Raw genomic sequence first — 13,542 nt, forward strand, 5'->3', positions numbered from 1 at the left:
GTGCCCGCAGCGATCCCGCAAAGGGCTTTGTTGCGCTCGCCTTGATGTCTGGGTCCGGCCAGTCGGGATCCTGACGTCGGGCGAATGACTGTCGGACCCCTGTACCACACCCGATAACTACACCATTATGAGAGGTGAAAAGCATTGATGTTGCCTGTATATTATGGCCATCAGGGCCGTTGCTGCCACTAGGCAGCTTCAGGCACCTGCCTAGAGCGCTTGCTGCTGGAGGGCGCCACTTATTTATTTAACATTTAAATGAAGCTGCGCCATGGTCGCAGTAGACAGAAGTTTTGCCTAGGGTGCCAAGAACCCTTGCACAGGCCCTGGCGGCCATAATATAATGGCTACATGGGAGCTGCTGCACACTCCCACCCGCAGCAGCAACAGCCTGTGGCTCTGAGTCCAGCTAGCTACACAGCACGCCCAGCCCAGGCCCTGTCTCGGGGTTACCAGACGGGGTCCCGACAGTCGGAATCCCTACTGTCAAAACACAGACAGCCGGGTTCCCGATGGCCACCGTGCCCGCAGGGCAAGGGGTTTAGTTGTGCTCACCATGCTGTCTGGGTCCAGCCAGTCGGGATCCCGATGTTGGGCTAATGACTGTCTGGATCCCAACTGTCGGACCCCTGTACCACACCCCTGTCTCGGAGGAGGAGGAGGTAAGACACAGCTCAGGGTACAGTGAACATATTGTAGATGGGGGCAGCAGAGAATGGGGGGTGGGAGGAGGGGGAGATGTCAGTGCGGCTATGTGGAAAAATGTTTTAAATGGGGATTTACAAAATGGGGTTGGCTTTTATTTTTCACTAACTGGGATTGTAGGCTACGCCTCCAAATTTCGGGTGCACGTCTGCGGCGTGCATTGATGTCCCTCCTGCCGTTGATTAGAAGTTGGGAGCTATGGGTTGCACCTGGGTCTACGAGTCGCTAGTCCCGCCACTGCCCACCCTGCTGGTCTATGTAGGTTTGCTCCTTGTTTCTTTATTTACAATTTTTTTTCTTCAATTTATTTGTGTCATTTTCATTGTAAAAAAAAAGAGTTGGTCACCTTATAATTACAGTTTTAGAATACAATTAAATTGCTGATTTTGATCAATGGGCCCCCTAGCCTCTAGCTCTGTCCACAGGGTTATATCTGTATAATATATTGGTACTTATGTAATATCTGGACTCCCGTTTTTCTTATGAGACCGCGTCCCCTCGCGGGGCTCGCTGCGCTCACCGCGCTTCGGGCACGGTGGCTCGCTGCGCTCGCCACACTATATAAAATCAACTCCATGCGTAGTTGGATAGTAGGGGTATGAAAAAATGGGGCGCATTTAACATGGGAGTCCAGATAATACATAAGTACCAATATATTTTACTGTGCAGCAAGTGACCCGAAACATTGGTATGTTATAATCAGCAGCGGTGATTCTTTGGCTCCATCTGGTGGCCATTTCTTATCATTGCAGCTTTCGTTGTAAACGTCTTAGCTCCCTCGTAGCTGCTGCTCATTGCTTTGCTATGATCTGCGCCTGTGCCTGAGTGTCTTTTTTTAGCCAATGTAAACTACAGGCGTGCTTCTGCGATTATTTGGCTCCCTCTGGTGGCCGTCGCTGATCATTCCCGATCAAAGTTGCGGCTGTTCTATTATTATTCTTTGGCTCCCTCTAGTGGCCAATGTAATCCTGGCCAATGTAATCCTTTCCAATGTAATATGCAAATGTCCTTGTGATGCTTCTTTGGCGCTCTCTAGTGGCCACTGATGATAATTGCCGAAAACCACACAAGCACGTCTGCAGAGTGTGTTTTGCCTAGTCGGCGCTGCTAATGAATGCCGATAACTCCGCAAAGACGGCTGCAGAGTGTATTTGGGACCATCTAGTGACCGTTGCTGGTCATTGCCGATAAACCACACAAGCACGGCTGCAGAGTGTATTTGGCTCCCTCTGGCGGCCGCTGAGTGTTTATTGCCGATAACCACACAAGCACGTCTGCAGAGTGTATTTGGCTCCCTCTGGCGGCCTCTGAGTATTATTGTCGATAACCACACAAGCACGGCTGCAGAGTGTATTTGACTCCCTCTGGCGGCCGCTGAGTATTATTGACGATAACCACACAAGCACGGCTGCAGAGTGTGTTTGGCTCCCTCTGGCGGCCGCTGACTATTATTGCCGATAACCACACAAGAACGGCTGCAGAGTGTATTTGGCTCCCTCTGGCGGCCGCTGAGTATTATTGCCGATAACCACACAAGCACGGCTGCAGAGTGTATTTGGCTCCCTCTGGCGGCCGCTGAGTATTATTGCCGATAACCACGCAAGCACGGCTGCAGAGTGGATTTGGCACCATCTGGCGGCCGCTGAGTATTATTGCCGATAACCACGCAAGCACGGCTGCAGAGTGTATTTGGCACCATCTAGCGGCCGCTGAGTATTATTAACGATAACCACGCAAGCACGGCTGCAGAGTGTGTTTGGCTCCCTCTGGCGGCCGCTGAGTATTATTAACGATAACCACACAAGCACGGCTGCAGAGTGTGTTTGGCTCCCTCTGGCGGCCGCTGAGTATTATTGCCGATAACCACACAAGAACGGCTGCAGAGTGTATTTGGCTCCCTCTGGCGGCCGCTGAGTATTATTGCCGATAACCACACAAGAACGGCTGCAGAGTGTATTTGGCTCCCTCTGGCGGCCGCTGAGTATTATTGACGATAACCACACAAGCACGGCTGCAGAGTGTATTTGGCTCCCTCTGGCGGCCGCTGAGTATTATTGACGATAACCACACAAGCACGGCTGCAGAGTGTATTTGGCTCCCTCTGGCGGCCGCCTGCTCCTTCAGTCTCTCTTCCTGGTGCGGCCTGCTGTCTGTGTCATGCTGCAGCGGCTGTAAGACCTGGGCAGTGGGCTGATCAGGGAGCCGGCTACAATATACAGCAGGACCGCAGAGATGGCCACGTTCTTTGGGGAGGTTGTGTCTGCTTTCTCCAGGGCTGTGAATGATGAGGAGGAGGAGGAAGAGGAGGAAGAGGAAGAAGACGAAGATGAGGAAGACAGGGAGATCAGAAGGGAGATAGAGAAGAAAAGGTAATATTCTGTGTATTAGGCAGCCCCATTCTCTGGGAGTTACATTGTTACCAGCAGCACACGGATTGCTATATAGTTCAACATATTCCCAGTATATTCTGGATGCACAGTACAACTTCTCTTGTTGCCTCTGTTAATAGTTCGACATATTCCCAGTATATTCTGGATGCACAGTACAACTTCTCTCGTTTCCTCTGTTAATATAGTTAGACATATTCCCAGTATATTCTGGATGCACAGTACAACGTCTCTCGTTTCCTCTGTTAATATAGTTAGACATATTCCCAGTATATTCTGGATGCACAGTACAACGTCTCTCGTTTCCTCTGTTAATATAGTTAGACATATTCCCAGTATATTCTGGATGCACAGTACAACTTCTCTTGTTGCCTGTGTTAATAGTAAGACATATTCCCAGTATATCCTGGATGCACAGTACAACTTCTCTCGTTTCCTCTGTTAATATAGTTAGACATTTTCCCAGTATATCCTGGATGCACAGTACAACTTCTGTTGTTGTCTGTGTCAATAGTTAGACATTGTTTTTACAATACATCTACTTCCACATCGGTAAGTTGGACGTCGTCCTCTGAATCTGCACAGTTCCACTTCCCTTATTACCAAATGCAGGTATCCCCAAAATATAACATTCAGTATCCATGATACATTTTATTTGGGTGCACATGACAACCTCATACTGTGTAATGTCATCTTCTGCCACCAGCGCACTGGGATTATCTGTATTCAGTAGATTATGTGTTGGGATTAATCCTCTGTTCTCATTGCAGGGAGGTGATGCTCACCTGGAATGCTGATACCCGCGCCGCCATAGAAAGCTCCGTAGACCACAGATTACCCTGCACCAGCCTAATCCTAGCTGTTGGTGACAATGCCACAGGTGCGCGCTAAATATAATCCATCACTACCGTGCTTCTCAAGTCCAATTACCCAGTAACCCTAACAGGTCATGTTTTCAGGATTTCTGTTTAATAACAGGCGGAATAATTACTGATCAAGCTAAATAGATTAACACACTTGTACATGATTAAATAAATCCTGAAAACCTGATCTGTTGAGAACCGCTGCTGTAGTGCCACGCTTTATCGAGCCACAAATGCACCCAGTGCTACGCAAAGCAAAAACTGCATTTACCTATAATAGTGGTTCACATATGTGGTCCTCAAATCAACTGTCCAGGTTTTAGGGATATCCTTGCTTGTGCACAGATATAATCAAATTGTCAGAGGTAGTAATTAAGTCACCTGTGCCTTAAGCATGGATATTCTTAAAACGTGCACTTTTGGGGTGCCTTGAAGACCACATTTTGGAACCACGGCCTATAACTACACTGTGTGGAAGTAGTCACTGGTGTTATTGTGTATCCTGTATCTAGGGTTTGTCTCCTCCTATATCTTGAGCTCTGGCAGTTGGGAGGTGTCTGGTTATATCACATTGTGGAATGAGAGGTGCCGGGACAGCACCCACAGAAATGACCGCACAACATCCCCATCATCCTGCATCTTCTACCGATCAATCACCGATCCCACGGTGAGTACAGGGGTCATTATTTTGTGATTAGATGCATAGACATCGTTCTCTAGAAACCAGCAAGTAGATCAGAAAGTCTCATTAGCATTGCTTAGATCCACATAGTGACACTGCCGTTGTGACTGGGTCTAGCTATTGCCTAGATCCACATAGTGACACTGCCGTTGTGACTGGGTCTGGCTATTGCCTAGATCCACATAGTGACACCGCCGATGTGACTGGGTCTGGCTATTGCCTAGATCCACATAGTGACACTGCCGATGTGACTGGGTCTGGCTATTGCCTAGATCCACATAGTGACACTGCCGTTGTGACTGGTTCTGGCTCTTGCCTAGATCCACATAGTGACACAGCCGTTGTGACTGGGTCTGGCTCTTGCCTAGATCCACATAGTGACACTGCCGTTGTGACTGGGTCTGGCTCTTGCCTAGATCCACATAGTGACACTGCCGTTGTGACTGGGTCTGGCTATTGCCTAGATCCACATAGTGACACTGACGATGTGACTGGGTCTGGCTATTGCCTAGATCCACATAGTGACACTACCGATGTGACTGGGTCTGGCTATTGCCTAGATCCACATAGTGACACCGCCGTTGTGACTGGGTCTGGCTATTGCCTAGATCCACATAGTGACACCGCCGATGTGACTGGGTCTGGCTATTGCCTAGATCCACATAGTGACACTACCGATGTGACTGGGTCTGGCTATTGCCTAGATCCACATAGTGACACTGCCGATGTGACTGGGTCTGGCTATTGCCTAGATCCACATAGTGACACTGCCGATGTGACTGGGTCTGGCTATTGCCTAGATCCACATAGTGACACTGACGATGTGACTGGGTCTAGCTATTCTTTAAAATGTAAAATCAATCTGATCTTATTTGTAACCTTACCTTGGCCTGAGTCCCAGATGCACGCAGCGGCGATGTTGTATGCAAGCTGCCGATGTTATCATTCTGTGCTGATTTGCATATGTGCAAGTGGTTACTGATCTGAGACGCAGAAGGTTGATTTCCAGTGGGGTTTCTGGGAGGTAACGGGGGTGTCGCCGATAGCGACGGCTGTAGCTCTGACACAAGAGTCATGGCTGAAATAGCTGTGTATGTGTGGAGGTGGAATAACGCAGCTGCCATTGGCAGCACTTATATGTGGCGGACATGGTCATATATTGGCTGAAGGGCGGTTACCAAGATAAGTAGTATAAAATCTGGGAGCAAATGACAAACAATCATGCTGGAAAACAGACAGAAATGATTGTTTGGAGTAAGTTCGTTAAATCAAATGGATTTAACAATTTTTCTGAATGGGATACGGCCAATAGGTTGACATGGCATTGGGTCACACACAAGCATTAGGGCAACATAGGCAAGGCCGACATGCGGTTTTTCACTGTTTTTGAGCCAGCATGTGCAGACAGATGGTATTTCATGCCCTACCATCCACTAGGGCAGTGGTAGCCAACCCTAGCCCTCGAGAGCTACCAACAGTTCACATTTTCCAGACAACCTAGCTGCTGCACAGCTGCACTCATTAATCACTGACACATTTTAAAAGATACACAGATGGAGCTAATTAGCTCACTTGTGATTCTGTGAGGAGACCTGCAAAACATGCACTGTTGGTAGCTCTCGAGGACTAGGGTTGGCTACCCCAGCACTAGGGCATGGAGGGAGCCATGCGTGGGGACGTGGTGCTACGTTTCAGTGTTCAAGTCGACTGTGTTGACATTCGGGTAAAAAAAAACAATGAAAAACCCCATGTCGACCTTTTACTGTTGACCTTGCCCATGTCGACCTAATGCTTGTGTCAACCTTTCTGTATGTCGACGTAATGGTGTCGACGTAATGCTTGGAGACCTAATGATCCATACTCTTCTGAATGACTATTTATCTGTATTCCAGTGTTTGGGAGCAAATGGCTGACTGTCTATTCCTCCTATACATTGCCAGATTTGTGTTCTCACCAGATAGATTGTGCAGATACATCTTTAGGTGTGTACCCAGCATCGTGTGCCTTCAGAGTGCCTGCTGTAACAGATGATTCTCTGCAATATTATTGCGTTCCGGCAGGTTCCTGAAGCCGTCCTGCTTCTGTTCCTTGTACGATTGTCCCGTTGTCTCTGTAATCCTCTGTGCTGTGTCCCTCCCATACAGCCACATGCGTACTGCCAGTGACTGTGCCCCCCTTGTGTTGCAGGTGCTGCTCTGCCAGTGTAAGTGTTATGTGGCTGAGGATCAGCAGTTCCAGTGGTGTGAGAAGGTGAGCACCAGCTCCTGTATCCCTTACATGCTGTATGTCGGGGGGTGGGGGGGGGGGGGTGGCTGGGCAGGTGCATGATGGTCGGGGGCAATCTTACTGTTACAATGAGCGGTGAGCAAGAGGTGAAGGGAGGGCAGAGACAGGATTCCGAGGGGTAGCAGAGAGGCAATGAGATTGTTGGACAAAGGGGGTGGGGTGAAGGGCCTGATTCAGAGGTTGCTGTGGTTGCCCATCTGCAACTTTATGCGGATTTTGCAATTAATCCCATTCCTGCTGTACATCCGAGTGCCTCAATGTGCAGGAACCTTTGACTCCCGCTGTCATTGTTAACAGGTGCTGTAATACCAATCGGTCACACCGTCAAAACTTCCCCAGCCCTATGGAAGGTGCGGTCTCTCTGTCCGTCTGCAGCACTCCCGTAACATGCCCATAATACAGCCCATCTCCGCACGGGAACGCCCAGCACCTTTCCAATACATTTCAGATCCGAGGCACCAGTAGGAAAACTGCTCAAATCTTAAGAGGATGGAGAGGTAGCAAGTCAGTGACAGTGTTAGGATTTGGAGAACCAAATGTGGCAGGATAAAGAGCCTTATTCTAGTTCACTCTTTCTGACAAAATCCTTCTTAGATGGACAAAACCATGTGCACTGCAGGGGGGAAGATGTAAAATGTGCAGAGAGAATTAGATTTGGGTGAGTTATTTTGTTTCTGTGCAGGGTAAATACTGGCTGCTTTATTTTTACACTGCAATATAGATCTCACTTTGAAGTAAAGCCCCACCCAAATCTAATTCTCTCTGCACATGTTTTATCTGCCCCACCTGCAGTGCACATGGTTTTGTCCATCTAAGAACGAATTTGTCAGAAAGAGTGAACAAGAATAACCCCCAAAGCGTGGAGTTCCTGAGGGCAGGACCGGTAGTATAGGGGAGAGTATAGACTGGGTCTGAGAGCTTTAGTGCTCTTCTCTGCATCCAACTGACATTGAGGACCAGGCAGGAGAATAAACCTGTAAGTAAAAGCACTGGGGTGATCCTTTCATGAGACATCGCTGGACTCCTCGCCCTCCTGCCAGCGATTATACAGCAGATGTCCGGACTCTTGCATCACATTCTGCTCCCATCTCCTGGTTCAAAGACGTAGAAAGCTGGAGTCTAATATGAACCAGGTGTTTGGCCCGTCACTCTCTGCCCAAACACGCTGTCATCATGTCCATCAGACAATATGGAAAGCGTTGGGTCAATGACATTTTTACAAATGTTGATCTCCCCCAGCGGCATTTTCAAACACGGTCATGTATGTTTGGAAGTGGTGTAAACGATTCTGATTGCATTTGGTTTCATTTCAGAATAACCACAAAAAGACGAGCATTGAATTGATGTAATCTGTCTAGCGAGGGGGAATAATAAATAGATATCTAAAACCTTTCTCTTTTCAGTTCTGGAATTTGTACAGTTTCCAAGCCCATTCCTGCGATTCTGGGAACAATTGCGCAAAAGTTCAAGTTCAGGGTAGTTTTGCTGCGGTTTAACGTTTTGTGACCTTTTAGTTGGATGCTAATCTGATTGGAGCATGTGAGGTGTAGGCCACATAGAGGCAGGATGCCTGTGGTGTTGAACATTGTGCTAATATTCATTTGGTTGGCTGTATCCCATAATCCCTTGCTGTGCCCATTGGCTAATGAGTGTGCAGCGAGACAGAGAAATCCCATGATTCCTAGCTGCAAAGGAAGTGATTTGATATTGCAGCAAAATTAGATGCCTATCATTATGCGGTAAAGCAGGATTGTCCCATAATCCATCCCTAACTAGGAATGCCAATCCCGGGGCATTTTTTTCAATCCCGGAATTCGGGCGTTGGGAAAAGACGGGCAGCATCTGAGCGAGTGCTCAGACGCTGCCCAGCATTAGACTGAGCAGTCTAATCCTGAAATACCGGGATTGCAAACGCCAATCCCGGGATTGAAATCCCAGCGTTTTTGGGGCCAAATACCGGGATTCCGCCAATCTGGGGATTGGCCACCCTATCCGTAACACAACATTTTAGGAGATCTGTTTTTACTTACGGCACCACAATTGCTCTTACAGGTACTCGGCTGTCTGCAGAAGTCCAGTGTAAAGGTGACTGTACTTTCCTCCTGCCCAGTCTCCGACTATAAGACTCCAGAATCCACATATAATCTGCCGGTCCCATTCCTCAAAGTGATCAAGACAAAGCGATACACCGACAAGAGCCCCTGCAGTCCTCTGGAGCAGCCAAATATTGTGGATGGACTGCCAGCCGCAGGTATCATCAGTAATCTCTTTTTATATGGCGCCATCAGAAAGTATAGGGGGAAACAATCAAACAGCGAGAGAATGATCTACAGAAGTGATTGACCAGTAATAACCGTAACACTGATGACCTCAGAAGTGGGGGGAGGGACTGTAAGGGTCAGAAATGCTGATGGAGTATGGGCGCACTGGAGATAGGCCCTGATTCTGGTTCACTCGCAAAAGCAAATTCTCTCTCTAATGGACAAACCATGTGCACTGCAGGTGGGGCAGATGTAACACGTGCAGAGAGAATTAGATCTGGGTGGGGTTTGTACTTCAAACTGATATCTATATTGCAGTGTAAAAATAAAGCATCCAGTATTTGCCCTGCACGGAAACAAAATAACTCCCCCACATCTAACTCTCTCTGCACATGTTACATCTACCCCACCTGCAATGCACATGGCTTTGTCCATTTCCAGGAGAAGTCTTGGACGGACATAGGAGTGTGAAGAGCTGACCCAGAACTCAACGTCACTCAGAGGAACTGGAGGGAGCCCCGGAAGTAATGACATAATCGTTATGAGACGGAACCTGTGTGTGTTTTTATATTTTTATTAAATTGTGAATTTTTGGTGTAATATGAGCCATGTAATTGGTCCCTCAGTAAATAACTCTGTCTCTTCTAGTGATGACGTACTGTCAGGTCTGGGATGTTCCCGCTGTGTTTTACCAGTGCTACACTGACATCACTAAGCTGGATTCTGTTACCATGGAGGCATTCCGCCCCATCCTGTCCTGCCAGAGCATGAGCCGATTGGCTGTGGTAAGAATCGGAGATCTCCACCAATTACAATGATAAGTTAGGCAGAGCCCCATTGGCTAATTAAGCAGAACCGAATACTGCAGTGTAATTCCTTCACACCGGCCTATTGTGGAAGAGGTATATTGAGCGTATAAGGCTACTCCACATTTACTGATTCTGTCTCCTTGGCCCGGCCAGCTAAGAGCAGGATCCCCCCCCATGTTACCATAAGGGACTTGTGCAGTATCTAGATGGGGGCAGTCAACTTCCATCAGGGTTCCCGGAAGTGACTGTAGGTGATCAGTGATATTTTGCAGCCATTTCCGGCCAGTTGAATCCATTTTTGTGTACAGGGTCTTTGGACACTGATCCTCCTGGCGCTTTGAGTATAATACTGTATATAGTCTAATGTTCCTTTTTATAATAAATACAATATATAAAATATAACATAAATTAAGTGAAAATATATAGAAGTGGCCTAGGCTTCCCTGCTGCAAGTGGTCAGCGGGATTGGCTGTCCCTACCATAGGTGAATTACAATAAAAAACTAAAATGATCTCTGCGTCTGGGAAGACAAGTTCATTAATCAATGTTGGAAATATTAATACATTGGATTATGGAGAATTGCTCTCACCAATGGTATGAAACTAAACGTGATCCTTAAATGACATATTTATATAATGTTCATTCTAGCTCCGGCCATCTTTGAAAACCCATGCAGTTCCTGTTCCCTGCCTGGGGTGTCGCTGTCTGCTGTGGAGTTTCTAGCACAGGTTTGGTTTGCATATCAGGGCTGATATACAGACCACACTGTGCTAGAAGTACTACAGCAGACAGCGACACCCCGGGCAGGGAAGAGGAATTGCATGGGTTTTCAAATATGGTGGGTGCTAGAATGAACACTATTTATACATGATTAAAAAAAACATAAGCAAAATATGATACAATAAAATATACAAGTGATGGTCAAAACTAGTTAATTGGTAAGCCAATCAATCAATTTGGCTAGCATATATCACTTTCGTAAGTCCGTCAAAAGGGGTAAAAAATATAAGACAATCTGTAGATATTTAAAAGATGGATGTAGTTCTCCACTGGACAATAGTACGATTACTTTTATATCTGCCCGGTTGCGCAGAACGCCAGTGCGGTTGCTGTATGGGTTGCAGCGGTCAATGACTAAACCGCCATTGGTAGCTATAATAATGTTAAATCCAGACTCCGAGCGCTAGATAACCCGAATACTGTTTTACTTACAGAAATCTGAGAAAATTGAAGAAAGCCTGAAGGAGCTGGTGAGAACCAGCGAAATCCAAAGCAACCTGTATATATAGAGACTGTTTGTCAGAGCGGCCATGTATGCCGACCTGATGGGACTTGTAGTTCCACAGCTGGAGCGTCTTGTTTCCCATCACAAGACCATGGCTGAAGCACAGCTGTGTTGTTTCATAATGCTATTTAATAAATGTTTAGTAATAAAACGATTATTTTCTCTTAATGTGCGGATCTGTTCCTCCTATCTAAATAAATGTTACTAGTCTACAATGTAATGCGGCAGTGGAAATATACCGGTCAGGGATGTTTGCCACAATATAATTATTGTCATTGCCTAGGTTTAGTAGTACTCTGATTATTACACTAGGTGGCAGTATTGGTGCATACTCTTATCTTGGATATTATAGCGATCAGCTCGAACAACACGGAGAAGTGAATAACTGCGCCTTGTCTGTAGGTTATAGTGCCGCGATTGACATTTGGTGTTCTGGCTCTTTAGGTCAAAGATCCACTTAAGTTTTTATTTTATTTTGTTTACACAAAGATTACAAAAAAAATCTGGAATTCTGCAGAATGAGAAATGTCTGTATAGAGACCGATATCATTTATATTTTATAGTAGTTACCAGCCCGTCAAAATGACGAAACAATAGAACAGTAATGTCAATCATTTTGATTTTTAGGGGGAGCCTCCGAGAGCCCCAGAAAGTGCCTCAGTGATGTCCCTGTTCCCTGGCAGCATTTTTTGTGTATTGGTTCAGCACAATATGTACGGTGCATCCTCTGTGTTTAGGCCAGAATTGTGATAGGGCATGCTGGGATGTGTAGTTCCGCAGCAGCTGGAGGGCTGCTTGGTTTGGGCAATGGGAACTTATTCAGTATTCATTTTATTAAATCCATTATCCCCGTCGGTGCCCGCTATCTGCTAATTAGGAAATCCTCTCATACTGGAGCTAGAACACACAGGGGGAAATGTATTTCTATTTCACATGGGATGTTGCTATGGGCAACGAAACAATCTACTTTTTTTTTATTTACAGTAGCACCTTCTAGTACATAGAGAGTATCTTTGTGGTTGCCCACAGCAACATACCATTTCCACCACAGACTCTATAGTCCGTTTCACATAAGGGGACAGATGTATTAAGCTTGGTGAAGAGATAAAGGAGTTGGTGATAATGCAGCAGCCAATCAGCTATGTTTTGGAAATAACAGTTAGGTGTTGATTGGCTGGTGCCTTATCACCTTCTCCTTTATCTCCACTTTGCCAAGTGAATTTGTGAAAACTGCCCAGCAAACCTTTCTATCCATCATAATGACCGGTAATGTTACCTTATATAGGAAATATAATCTTTTTTTACACAGCTTTTTTTTTAATTTGAATTGATATAACAAATGTGAGCGACGTTTGCATATTTTGCAGATATTTTGAACATTTCACAGATATGTTGGCACTCAAAGGTTTAATACATCTGCCCCAAGGTTGGTTTTTAATTAGAAATGTGTGGTTCAGTTTTCCTGAAATACAAATGCGCCTTAACTTAGGGGTTCCCAAACTAATTGAGTACCAGTTCGGAATCACTTCGTGGTTCTGGTTGAAACCGTGCCAGGTCTGTTGTCTGTTCGGAAATAAGATTTAAATATTAAATTCTGGTTTCAGATTGCACGTAACCAGGTCCAAATGACACAATTTAGATTTTTTTTTTTTATCGATTTATGAATTGAAACCAAATGAAATTGAAAACCGAATCCACCCAAAACGCGCACACCTCCATTTTCTTTCTTACTGCAGTTGTTTTATTTAAATACAATTTGCGGGGACTCTTGGCTGCTGTGTGAGGGGTTCAGCAGAACCTCATCTCTATCCTGGGTTTCGGCCAGTGGACATCATCATAGTATAACTGTTAAAACTTAAGTTTTGAAGGTGCTAAAATGCAAACCATGTATGTTCCTGTCCCTAACTGATGTCAACGCTGCTGTGGTCACTTCTGAGAGGAAGTTTGCAAAATCAGTGTTTCCAGCCTCTGCTTTCTGATTGGATGTTTTTAAGAAGAACAGTCTTGACATGGAGTGTCATTGGTCTACAAGGATGATGCATAGTCTTATGGGAGTAGGCAAGAGATCTGACCATTAAATCCAGGAGACCACTTTGTGTATACATATGGAGGAAGTGGAATCGAGCACTTGACCAAACCGGAACATGTACAGTAGTCTGAAGTAAAAATCGGGGTCGGTTCTTTTTTTTTTTTTTTTTTTAAAGGGCCATTGGAAATTGAGGACGGTTGCGATCCTCTATGGAATTCCATACACTAATACACTT

The 13,542-nt window shown here is 45.9% G+C and overlaps 1 protein-coding gene across 1 annotated transcript; it reads left to right on the forward strand.

The window, feature by feature from the left end:
• The first annotated feature begins 2,822 nt into the window (after nt 1–2,822).
• Nucleotides 2,823–11,446, forward strand: PSMG1 (proteasome assembly chaperone 1). The gene is made up of 7 exons (XM_083171693.1): nt 2,823–3,074; nt 3,863–3,972; nt 4,468–4,622; nt 6,825–6,887; nt 8,976–9,174; nt 9,833–9,969; nt 11,208–11,446. Exons 1-7 carry the CDS (start codon nt 2,938–2,940, stop codon nt 11,280–11,282), a joined length of 876 nt encoding a protein of 291 aa, XP_083027819.1. The 5' UTR covers nt 2,823–2,937; the 3' UTR covers nt 11,283–11,446.
• Nucleotides 11,447–13,542: the final 2,096 nt, after the last annotated feature.

This window comes from Crinia signifera, chromosome 2, assembly GCF_055691185.1.
Source record: "Crinia signifera chromosome 2, ASM5569118v1, whole genome shotgun sequence".
In the NCBI taxonomy this organism is placed as follows: domain Eukaryota; kingdom Metazoa; phylum Chordata; class Amphibia; order Anura; family Myobatrachidae; genus Crinia; species Crinia signifera.